The sequence below is a fragment of the Rhincodon typus genome, chromosome 29 (assembly GCF_021869965.1).
Source record: "Rhincodon typus isolate 14 chromosome 29, sRhiTyp1.1, whole genome shotgun sequence".
Classification (NCBI taxonomy): domain Eukaryota; kingdom Metazoa; phylum Chordata; class Chondrichthyes; order Orectolobiformes; family Rhincodontidae; genus Rhincodon; species Rhincodon typus.
This window is the reverse complement of record NC_063360.1, coordinates 22,214,050-22,225,824: the sequence shown is the minus strand read 5'-3', so window position 1 is coordinate 22,225,824 and position 11,775 is coordinate 22,214,050. Positions and strand designations below refer to the sequence as shown.

Below are 11,775 nucleotides of genomic sequence, written 5' to 3'. Positions count from 1 at the left end.
TAGTTTCTTTTTAATTTTGACTTTTCATATTTTTGTTTTGCATTTTATAAAACATATTATGATTACTGATCACCACAGTGTTATCCTAACTGAGCTTTTCTTTGTGTTCAGTTTACAGCATTACCCTAGCAATCAATTTAATAGGCTGTTTAGCTTGGCTGATAGCAGGAGGTGATGCTACCAATTTTGGCCTGGCAATTCTTTGGCTAGTTCTTTTCAGCCCCTGTTCATACATCTGCTGGCTTCGTCCAATTTATAAAGCATTTAGGTAAATACTGTTGGAAGATATAAAGAATTTCAGAAAACTTTATTTAGATCCTCCAGTTTGTATTTTCAGCTTGTTTCTTTTTGCCTTTTAACAGATCTGACAGCTCTTTTAATTTCATGGCGTTTTTCTTCGTATTTGCTGCCCAGGTTGTTTTGGCAGCTTTACAAGCAATTGGATTCAAAGGATGGGGAGCCTGGTGAGTAATTATGCTTTCTTCATAGTAGGAAAAGGGATCTTTTCCAATATATGTAGCCTTTGCTTTATTCTTTACTGTCTGGACTCTTGGGTCCTGTATGGTCTCCATTCCAACATGTAGCAGTTGAGTTTTGTTAATGTAGTACTTTATACGTGTCACAAGATGGCAAAACTTTTTCACAGTGCTCAGCAGAAGTATATTCCAGTGATAAGGAAGAACTGTAGGAAAAGAGAGAGCCAGCCATGGATGTCTAAGGAAATAAAGGAAAGTATCAGATTGAAAAAAAACACAAAGAAAAAAGCAAAGAGTAGTGGGAAACTAGTAGACTGGGAAATCTTTAAAGGCCAACAGAAAGCCACAAAAAAAGTTATAAAGAAAAGTAAGATGGATTATGAGAGTAAACTAGCTCAGAATATAAAAACAGGCAGCAAAAGTTTCTATAAATATGTAAATCGTAAAAGAGTGGCGAAGGTAAACATTGGTCCTTGAGGATGAGAAAGCCAATTTAATAACTGGGAATGAGGAAATAGCCGAGACATTAAACAGTTATTTCGTGTCGGTCTCCACAGTGGAAGACACAAATAACATGCCAAAAACTAACGGCAAGAAGGTTATAGCAGATGAGGACCTAGAAACTATCATTATCACTAAGGAGGCAGTGCTGGGCAAGCTAATGGGGCTAAAGGTAGACAAGTCTCCTGGCCCTGATGAAATGCATCCCAGGGTACTAAAAGAGGTGATGGGGGAAATAGCAAATGCACTAGTAATTATTTACCAAAATTCACTGGACTCTGGGGTGGTTCCCACAAATTGGAAAACAGCCAATGTGACGTCACTGTTTAAAAAAGGAAGTAGACAAAAAGCAGGTAACTATAGGCCAGTTAGCTTAACTTCGGTAGTGGGGAAAATGCTTGAATCTATCATCAAGGAAGAAATAGCAAGACATCTGGATATAAATTGTCCCATTGGGAACACCCAGCATGGGTTCATGAAGAGTAGGTCATGTTTAACTAATTTGGTGGAATTCTTTGAGGACATTACTTGCATGGTGGACAATGGGGAACCTGTGGATGTGGTGTATCTGGATTTCCAGAAGGCATTTGACAAGGTGCCACACCAAAGGCTGCTACATAAGATAAAGTTGCACGGTATTACAGGTAATGTATTGGCATGGATAGAAGATTGGTTGACCAGTAGAAAGCAAAGACTATGGGTAAATGGGTGTTTTTCTGGTTGGCGGTCAGTGGCTAGTGGTGTGCCTCAGGGAACAGTGTTGGGACCTCAATTGTTTACAATTTACATAGAGGATTTGGAGTTGGGGACTAAGTGTGGTGTGTCAAAATTTGCAGATGACACTAAGGTGAGTGGTGGGACAAAGTGTGCAGAAGACACAAAGTCTGCAGAGGGATATAGATAGTCTAAGTGAGTGGGCAAAGGTCTGGCAGATGGAGTACAATGTTGATAAGTGTGAGGTCATCTGTTTTGGTAGGAATAACAGCAAAATGGACAATGTTTTAAATGGTAAAAAATTGCAGCACGCTGCTGTGCAGAGGGACTTGGGTGTCCTTATGCATGAATCGCTGAAGGTGGGATTGCAGGTGCAGCAGGTGATTAAAAAGGCAAATGGAATTTTATCTGCCATTACTCGAGGGATGGAGTTTAAAAACAGGGAGGCTATGCTGCAGCTGTATAGGGTCCTGGTGAGGCCACACATGGAGTACTGTGTGCAGTTTTGGTCTCCTTACTTGAGAAGAAATGTACTAGCACTGGAGGGGGTGCAGAGGAGATTCACTCAGTTGATTCCAGAGTTGAGAGGGTTGGATTATGAGGAGAGACTGAGTATACTGGGATTATACTCATTGGAATTCAGAAGAATGAGGGGAGATCTTACAGAAACATATAAGATTATGAAGGGAATAGAAAAGGTGGAGGCAGGGAGGTTGTTTCCGCTAGCAGGTGAAACTAGGACTAGAGGGCATCGCCTCAAAATAAAGGGAAGCAGATGTAGGACTGAGGTCAGGAGGAACTTCTTCACCCAAAGGGTTGTGAATCTGTGGAATTCCCTGCCCAGTGAAGCGGTTGAAGCTACCTCGCTGAATGGTTTTAAGGCAAGGCTAGATAAATTTTTGAACAGTAAAGGAATTAAGGGTTATGGTGAGTGGGCGGGTAAGTGGAGCTGAGTCTCAAAAAGATCAGCCATGATCTTATTAAATGGCGGGGCAGGCTCGAGGGGCCAGATGGCCTACTCCTGCTCCTAGTTCTTATGTTCTTAACTTCATTGCCAAAAGCTCTGGTAATTAAAATTTTTATAGTAACTTTTAACACAGTTTTCATCTTCGTCTATTGTGAATTCTTCACTTACTGTCAAAGGCTACAAACAGCTAGTGACTGATTTGTTTCAGTGATGGCAATATTTAAAGATCATCAAATATATACCTGTCTGAAGAAATGCAAAATGATGCCAACAAATGCAAACAGATGGGATATCTACCAGGGGTCATTAAGGGGAACCTTTAGTCAGAGGGTGCATCTTTCATATAATGCAGAAAACATGATCGCCTCTAATGTGAAAACTCTTATCTTAAATGCAGAAAGTTAAGTGCCAGTGTCTGTGTCAACACTTTTCCCCCCTCAGGGCCACTAAACTAACGTGATTATTTAATTAGTTTGTGGGACCTTATTTTGTAATACGGTTGTTGTCTTTGCTAATGTTTCAAAAGTACTTAATTGCCTGTGAAGTGTTTAGGGTTTCTTGAAGATGTGAAAATATGAATGCAAAATAATTTAACTGTTAGGAAGCAAAATCTCCCCTGAAGTTTACGATTTTTCTCTGTTTCTTGTGGTTACATTTTAAAGGAGTACAAAAAGAAACTGGGCTTTTAAATCAATAGTGAGTACCAGTTTTAAAAATATGTGTGTTTAACATGTTAACTTTATTCCTTTTTTTTAATTTCAGTGGATGGATAGCTGCCATAAGTTTCTTCTCAGTTAATGTTGGTGCTGGAGTGGTAATGCTTTTCCCTGCAATCATGTTCACAGCAGTAGCGATTCTGAGTGCACTTATTATTTTCCGTGTAAGTTTTGTCCGTTTTTTTCTATAAAGTTCATTTTCCTGTCTCTCTCCTCTTCAATAAGAACCTGGATATGATAGTATGATATTCCTCACACTGTAAGGACTTTATTCAGTAAATTAATGACACTGCAAAACGTTGTAAGGATCCTGCGGGATGTTCCTCGAAGTGATGATCAGTTCTAATTAATTGCACAGTTTACCACTTAGAAGGAGTAGCTGATCATGAACCTGAACACATCAGTGCAGGTAGACTGGGATTCATCAAAAATGAATGTTGAATTCCACTCTGATAGTTCCTTACTTTCAAGAAATTTATTTCCAAAGCTCTGGCAAAACAAGTTTCATAAATCTGCTGATCTTAATTTATTTCCTTTATGTTTGATTACCTTTGATACTAATTAAAATGGTGCTTGCCTTTTTTCTGTGCCTTTATCTAGAATGCAGCTATATTTCCAATATCAAAGTGAAGTGGTACAGTCCTTCGCTAGGCTATGATACAACTTCTAAGTCTACAAAGCATTAATTCAGTATTACAAATTGTGTGTATTTGGATTCAACCTGTTTGGACAAGTTAATACATACCTCCTTAACAGGTGGGGCTTGAACCTGGACCTGCTGGCCAAAAGGCAGAGTCAGTGATGTATTGTAGAGCAAGTAAACACTTCGAATTAAAAGTTACTTTTTTTTTTGGTAATAGCCTCATGAAATTATCAGGTTCGATTGAGATCTTGCCACCATCATGTGTACCTTGGATGGCATAGTATGGCTATGTGCAGAATAAAGCCCACTGTATACTGCCAATAAATGTGCTGTAACTCTAATCTCAGAAAAAAACTCACTGTTATTCTTTTTGTTTTAACAATTGCTTTGAGTAACTTTATTTTGTCAGTTTATGTATGTTGTGTTCAGGGATTATACTGAATAGGAAGATTCCAATCCAATAGAATCTAATTCTAACTCCAGAGTAGTTGCAAAAACCAATCTCTACTGAGCAGAATAGTATCTGTTCACATTTACGTTTGTGAATGTTGAGATTTAATCAGTTTGGGATAAATTTTGAGTAATAATAATACCAAGCACAGTTAGATGGGACTAGTTTAGTTTGGGATTATCGTCGTCATGGATTGGTTGAACCGAAGGGCCTGTTTCCTTCAGTACGACTTTATGAATAGACCCTGTTCAGCACGAGAAACTTTGTTGTACTTTGCTCATTTAAGCTCTAAATTGCAATAGTGTGTGATGGTAGGAAGGAGAGAGTAATAATAGAAGGATGCTTGTCAGACTGGAGGCCTGTGACTAGTGGTGTACCTCAGGGGTCAGTGCTGGGCCCATTGCTGTTTGTTATCTGTATCAATGATTTGAATGAGAATGTGCAAGGCCTGATTAGTAAGTTTGTGGATGACACCAAAATGGATGGCATAGCGGACAGTGAGGAAGGTTATCAGAAATTGCAGCAGGATCTTGATTGGCAGAGTAAGTTGGCCGAGAAGTGGCAAATGGAGTTTAATATAGATAAGTGTAAGATGTTGCATTTTGGAAAGTCAAATCGAGGTAGGAGTTTCATGGTGAATGGTAGGGCCTTAAGGAGCGTAGTGGAACGGAGGGACCTTGGAGTTCAGGTGCACGGTTCTTTGAAAGTGGAGTCACAGGTCGACAGGGCAGTGAAGAGGCTTTTGGCACGCTGGCCTTCATCGGTCAGGGCACTTGAGTATAGAAATTGGGAAATTACGTCGCAGTTGTACAGGACATTGGCGAGGCCGCATTTAGAGTATTGTGTTCAGTTTTGGTCACCTTGCTATAGGAAGGATCTTATTAAACTAGAAAGAGTGCAGAAGAAATTTATAAGGATGTTGCAAGGACTCAAGGGACTGAGTTATAGGGAGAGTTTGGACAAGCTAGGACTGCCTTCTTTCGAGCAAAGGAGACTGACAGGAGACCTTACAGAAGTGTATAAGGTCACGAGAGGCATGGATAGGGTCAATGCACTCATTCTTTTTCCCCAAAGTTGGGGAATCGATGATTAGAGGGCATCAGTTTAAGGTAAGAGAGGAAAGAATACATGGGAACCCGAGGGGGACCTGTTTTACACAGACTGTGTTGCACATATGGAATGAGCTGCCAACGGAAGTGGTTGAGGCAGGTACATTAACAACATTTATAAGGCATTTGGACGAATACATAGATAGGAAAGGTTTAGAAGGCTATGGACTAAGTGCAGGGAAATGGGGTTAGCGTGGATGGACACTTTGGTTGGCATGGACCAGTTTGGGCCAAAGGGCCTGTCTCAGTGCTGTAGGACGGTATGACTCTATAACCATGAAAAGAGGAGATTTATAAAATACAATTTATATTTTTTCTTTTAAAAGAGAAGATCTTTCACAAATGCATTTAATTTAGGTCCCTTAATGTCAACTAATGGGAAATTTTAATGTTATTGTTCTGGGACTAATTGAAGGATGTAATTTAAAAGTTTAGGAACATCATTCTAGTTTGTTGGACCATTCACCACTCTCTCCTTTCCTGCTTCTCCTGTCTGCCTGCCTTCCTTATAATTCTGACTTTCCTTCTTTGACCTTCTATCCTTTCCTCTGTTTAATTCACACTCTGCAAAGCTCACAATATGAACTCGAGTCATAGACCTGTACAGCGTGGAAACGGACCCTTCAGTCCAACTCATCCATGCCGACCAGATATCCTAAATTAATCTAATCCCATTTGCCAGTATTTTGCCCATATCCCTCTAAACCTTTCCTAATCGTACACCAATCCAGATGCCATTTAAATGTTGTAATTGTACCAGTCTCCACCACTTCCTCTGGCAGCTCATTCCATACACACACCACCATCTGCATGAAAAAGTTGCCCCTTGGGTCTCTCTTAGATCTTTCCCCTCTCACCTTAAACCTATGCCCTTTGGTTTTGGATTCCACTACCCTGGGGAAAATACCTTGGCTATTTACCCTATCTGTGCCCCTCATGATTTTATAAACTTCTTTAAGATCACCCCTCAGCCACCGATGCTCCAGGGAAAAAGCCCCAGCCTGGTCAGCCTCTCCCTATAACTCAAATCCTGCAACCCTGTCAGCATCTTTTGTAAATCTTTTCTGAATGCTTCCAATTTTCATTATTGTGTAAATCTTAGTTTATCAACTATCAAACCAATCAGCAAGCAGAATCCTTCATGTAAGAGGCAGTTAACCACATGTTCAACATGATTGATGGCAACCTTGCAGAGTTTACAAATCTTTTTATACACATAAAATATGAAAGCTGAGGGCAAATTTAGGAAACCAGATTTAATGTATCTGTATTTACTATTATTTATATAACAGGTGCACAGAATATACCGAAGTGGTGGTGGAAGCTTTCAGAAGGCCCAAGAAGAATGGAGTGCTGGCACATGGCAAAATCCACCACCAAAGCAATTAGCATTTCAAACTGTTACTGGCAATACTCTACCCCAATATCCCACAGTACCAAGATACCCCTGTCATGATGAGTGGTCTTAGGGTATGAACGTTAAAGAGAAAAGTACTTTACTTACCTTCTGTGATACCATTTTACATTAAATCACAAATTAACATTTCCTAACAGAAAAAGTAAATATCTGGTATTGTGCTATGTACTGAAAAGTTAAACCTTCTTTCATTGGAACTTGCAGTACAAAAGCCTCAAAATCATGAGTAGTGGCATTGGAAAATGCTTTTCTTGCCTGCTTTCTTATGTATTATGTATACATAATTTTTGATTCTGGGATTGAGATTTGTGGTCAGTGCTCTCTGCTGTAGAATTGGATTTCAAAAAGACATTAAATTGCATGTGAATACTCCCAAATTTAGTTTGTAATTTTAAAAGTTGAAGTATATTGTTCTCTTTTTAATTTGATCATGACCTAGAGTTAGACTGCATTGCCAACTCTCCAGTAAAATCTGAACAAAATGTAGAGCAGTCGAGCTGTAGCAGTGAAAATACAGCAGGTATTTAAGTGTCATTAGAACAGTGCTGGAAATATTGAGTTGGGCAGGAAGTATCTGAAGAGGAACGTTAATATTTCAGGTTGATGCTGTTTTGTCATACCCGAAATGCTAAGACTCTCCATAGTTGCTGCTGATGAACAGATTATTTACAGAATTTTCTGTTTTTATTTTGGATTTCCAGCACTGCAGTATTTTTGCTTTTGTATATGTGTTTGATGTCATTTCCCAGAAATCAACTGAAGATAATAATTTAAAGTTTTGTTTTCGATCACTGGTAATTTCTTCAGTTTGTTCTTTAAATGAATAGTTTGTGCACCACTAATGATCTATTTTGCTATTTGCTCTCAGAGATGTCAAAACTGTTATCAGTAGATTCAAATTGATAGCCAGGAGTAATTTTGGCAGTCGGCCTTAGGTTCTGAATCCTTTGCAACTTCTGTTATTGAATCACTCCTAGCATCTAGTGTTCTTTTCTGTAATGGAATTTCATTTACAGATTACCTCACCAATTAGTAAAGACCCTGCACGTTTACTTTAATATGTGCAAGTTCCAAAAAAAATTAGTATGTTTGTTTTAATATCAGTACACAATTATACATGTATATGTTTATTAAATAATCATAATTTGAATGTGCTTTTGCTCAGGACAGGTGCTGTGGGAGGCAACGTGCATTTAGCCAAGAATTTGAACAATTTGTGAGATGATTTATGGATAAACTTGATTATCTGTAATGAACATAATTGCAGATATGCTTTAATGCAGTCCTGGTTCGGAGGGGTGATGGTAAATAACATCTAATTACTACTCAACTTTTCATAAAATCAAAACTATATTTGGAAGATTGTTCTGGATATTAACGATAATGGAAACCATTATTTGAAAATTATGATTTCCAGTGTGGGTAGCAGGACTGAGAGACACTTAGAAACATAGTGGCTCCTTGATATATTGAATCACACCAATTATGGGGCCATTATTTTGGCACAAATCATTTGTGTTATTGTTTGCATAAGTTTTAAGCTGACATGCTGTTTAACAAGCCATTATTTCTGTGAAGTTTACTTAGCCAGTTTTTTGAAACTTGTTCAATGTGATAATTACACTATGAATACTTTGGCCTTAAAATGTGATTTAGTGAATAGCTGAGAAACTGTTACTGCATTAACTGTAATCTGAAACGTACAGTTTTTGCCTGTGTTTGGAAAACTCACCGTATACTTAAAATATTTACAACAGCAGACATACTAAATGACAAGTGATATGGATGATTAACCAATATAAACTGTAGGCATCTGAAAAATTTTGAAATATTTACATTGTTTGACATTCTTGATATTGCCTGATGTGAAAACTCATCCCCTAATCCTGTACTTAAGTTGAAGGCTTGTTTCCATCAGTTACCAAGCATGAAGGTTTTTCATAACACCTAATCCAAACAAACTTTTTATGTAATGTTAGACATTAGTTCTACGTATGCAACTTTTCTTGATCTCAAAAGAAAAAACATTCCAGGATATTATTAAACTTTGTCACGCTGACTTGGAAATGTGATTCGAGATATGATGACTTTTACTTATGAACTGTCATGAAGTTAGTTAAACTTTGTGTATGCCGTATCAAAAACAAATCCAAGTTTTCTCATTCAATGCTGGAATATTTCAATCTGTAATATGTTTACTGCTTATTGGAAAATGATAAAGATAGTTGCATTTTCAAAATTAACTAGAAGAAATTTTTGGAACTTGTTCATCCTTTGTTGTTGATTAATTCAGTTTTTACTTTGAAGGAATTGGATTATTTTTGTCAAATCAGTTGTGTTCAGGGTATGTGGTGGGCATAATGAGAAACTGGATAGGACAAGTATCAGTAGTTCCCTGTGGCATTGACACCAGTGCTGTTTCACATGGAAACCATGCCTGCTATTGACACATGGAGTAAGGTTTTACTTACCAATTAATTTACTTGATCACATTTAATGTAGTTATATAAGAAAAGAGGAAATGGACCAACATGGTGGGCAGCTACGATTTCAAAGCTGTTTCTTTCACATGTCTTTCAAGATCTATTTCGTTTGCTTGCAATTAGAAAACAATTAAAGGACCAAAAAAAAATCCTCATACATATTGAACATATATAAAGTATTGAACTTTATTTAAGTTTGCTGTAACCCTTTTCAGAAGTGTACTTACCTCTAATGTTGTGCTGCAGCTGCCAAAATAAGGTGTGCGCCTTTATAGTGTTTCTAATTAGAAATGTTTTGTACTTTGAGAAGTTTTCAACATTGGGGACATTGTTGTCCAGGAAGAAATTAGCTTTGCCTTGAACACTTGGATTTTTTGATGAAATTCTTCCTAAGTATCTACATAGTTGCAACTTCTGTGTAATTAACACTGGGTCACTGAGATTCTGTTTTCACATTTGGAGAATTACAGAAACCTTAGCCTCTGAATATTTGTTTTCAAATTTATTTCTTTTGGAAGGGAGAAAGCTTAAAGGAGAAACACTCAAATATTTGCCTGAATAATTCCATTGTTCAAGGAATTGGATCTAAATATATATTTGGTCAACACAAATATGATTGATCTCTTGGATTGCTTTAATATATTAATATAGAGACTTACGCACTTATAAATTTTATTAATGCTCTTAAACAGTTGATTAATTGCCGTAGTTGAAATGCAGGTATGACAATGATGAATATGTAAAATTTATTCATTAAGGATGCATCTGAAAATTCAGTGGACAGCACATGGACCCTTGGATTATAAAAAATATTCAGTTTAAATATTAGTTACCATAAGCATATAATATCGCAGGTTTGCTTTCAATATTTGTTCTTGCATGAGCTTTTTACATACATTTCTCCCTTAGTTCCCAATTAAAATTTATTTTGTTAATTCCCAGATAGGTTAAAATTGGAATTAGTTGTACAATTATTGGCACCTGAATTTATATTATGTTTTAGCCTTTGAAAATTACATGCTAAAATCAGCTGGTGAGCAGACAAGGACATTTTATGTAAAATCTTGTCTGCAGTGATGCTGAGTAATGGGTGAAAGACCTGTAGGCCGCACACTTTTTTTTTCATGGAGAAGATTTATCAGTTAACTCGTACTTTGTCAAGGCTGTTTGGTTGAAATCTTAAAACACAGCAACTGAGGAGAACTGAAGGTCATCAGAATGCTTGCAGTCATGTCTCAACATTCTAGATTGTGGGCGAAATCAGTTTAATGTGCACCATGTTTAAGCTGTGCAAAACATCCCTTTTTAGTTTGTTGAAGCATCATAAAAACTTATTTTATTGATGCTGTAAGCAACACTCTCATTCTTTTCAAAATTTGCCACATTTTTGAAAAATGTATAAATACTGAAACAAAAATGAACTTTTTGCATCAAGCAATTATTACAAAGCAATTGTTATTTACAAATCTTTGTTTTGGAATAAAGCATATGTATCAGGTGCAAATTTACACAGGCTAATTCTCTTGCAGTGGGATTTAAAAACAAACCCAAAAGCCAACATATGGAAATCAATTGGGAATGTATAAAATAGTCATAACTTAATTTTGGAAAATGTAATTGATTTGAAGTAGGTCATCAAATATGAGCAGATGAGAGGCAAAGCTGTGAACTCAATTTCTTACTGCAACTATTTCTACTAGCAATATGCACAGCGATACTTTATTTTTAAAAAAATGCAAAATAAAATTTCTTGTCTGGTATGTTAATATTGTCTTAACATTGAATCGGCAGGATTTGCATAGTTCATGAGACCTAGGATTTGAAGCTTGCAGTTTAACTCTAGCTGTTTATTTTAGTTAGGGCAAAACAAGCTATTGATGCTCAATACTCATAATGTGTAGTATGATGTGCATTAAACAGATGCTTTTGGTTGATTTTATTCTGCAAGTTATTTATCTTTAACTTCAACAATACCTTCAAAATTAAGATTCAAGTTGATAACTGACTTTTTTGCATAGCATTTGAAGTCCATACATTGTTTTGAGTCATTTAATACCTGCCTTTTTTTGCTTTATACCTGAACATTGAAGTCTTTTAATCTGAGGATATTTTTCTACACACACTGACATATTCTAGAAAAGTCATTTATTAAAAATTCCATTACTTTCATTCGCAAGACATTTAAATTAGAACCGAATTATGAGATTGATTGCATCTTCTGTAATTAGAGATGAACTATTCAACGTAGGGTGTACAATTTTAAGCACTGGAGGAAAAAGAGCGGAGTGATTTTTTTTC

The 11,775-nt window shown here is 36.9% G+C and overlaps 1 protein-coding gene across 5 annotated transcripts in view; it reads left to right on the top strand.

Annotated features, from left to right (window-relative positions):
- The window catches only part of scamp4 (secretory carrier membrane protein 4), a 33,655-nt gene extending 24,418 nt beyond the window's left edge, over nucleotides 1-9,237 (top strand). For 4 of the 5 annotated variants that reach the window (XM_020511935.2, XM_048614215.1, XM_048614213.1 and 1 more), the window contains exons 4-7: nucleotides 112-268; nucleotides 363-464; nucleotides 3,421-3,538; nucleotides 6,870-9,237. In XM_020511935.2, the coding sequence (XP_020367524.1) occupies nucleotides 112-268; nucleotides 363-464; nucleotides 3,421-3,538; nucleotides 6,870-7,046 (554 nt within the window). In that variant the 3' untranslated portion in view covers nucleotides 7,047-9,237. The remainder of the gene's footprint in view (nucleotides 1-111; nucleotides 269-362; nucleotides 465-3,420; nucleotides 3,539-6,869) is intronic. The other variant, XM_048614216.1, reaches the window with a different exon arrangement.
- The last annotated feature ends 2,538 nt before the right edge of the window (nucleotides 9,238-11,775 follow it).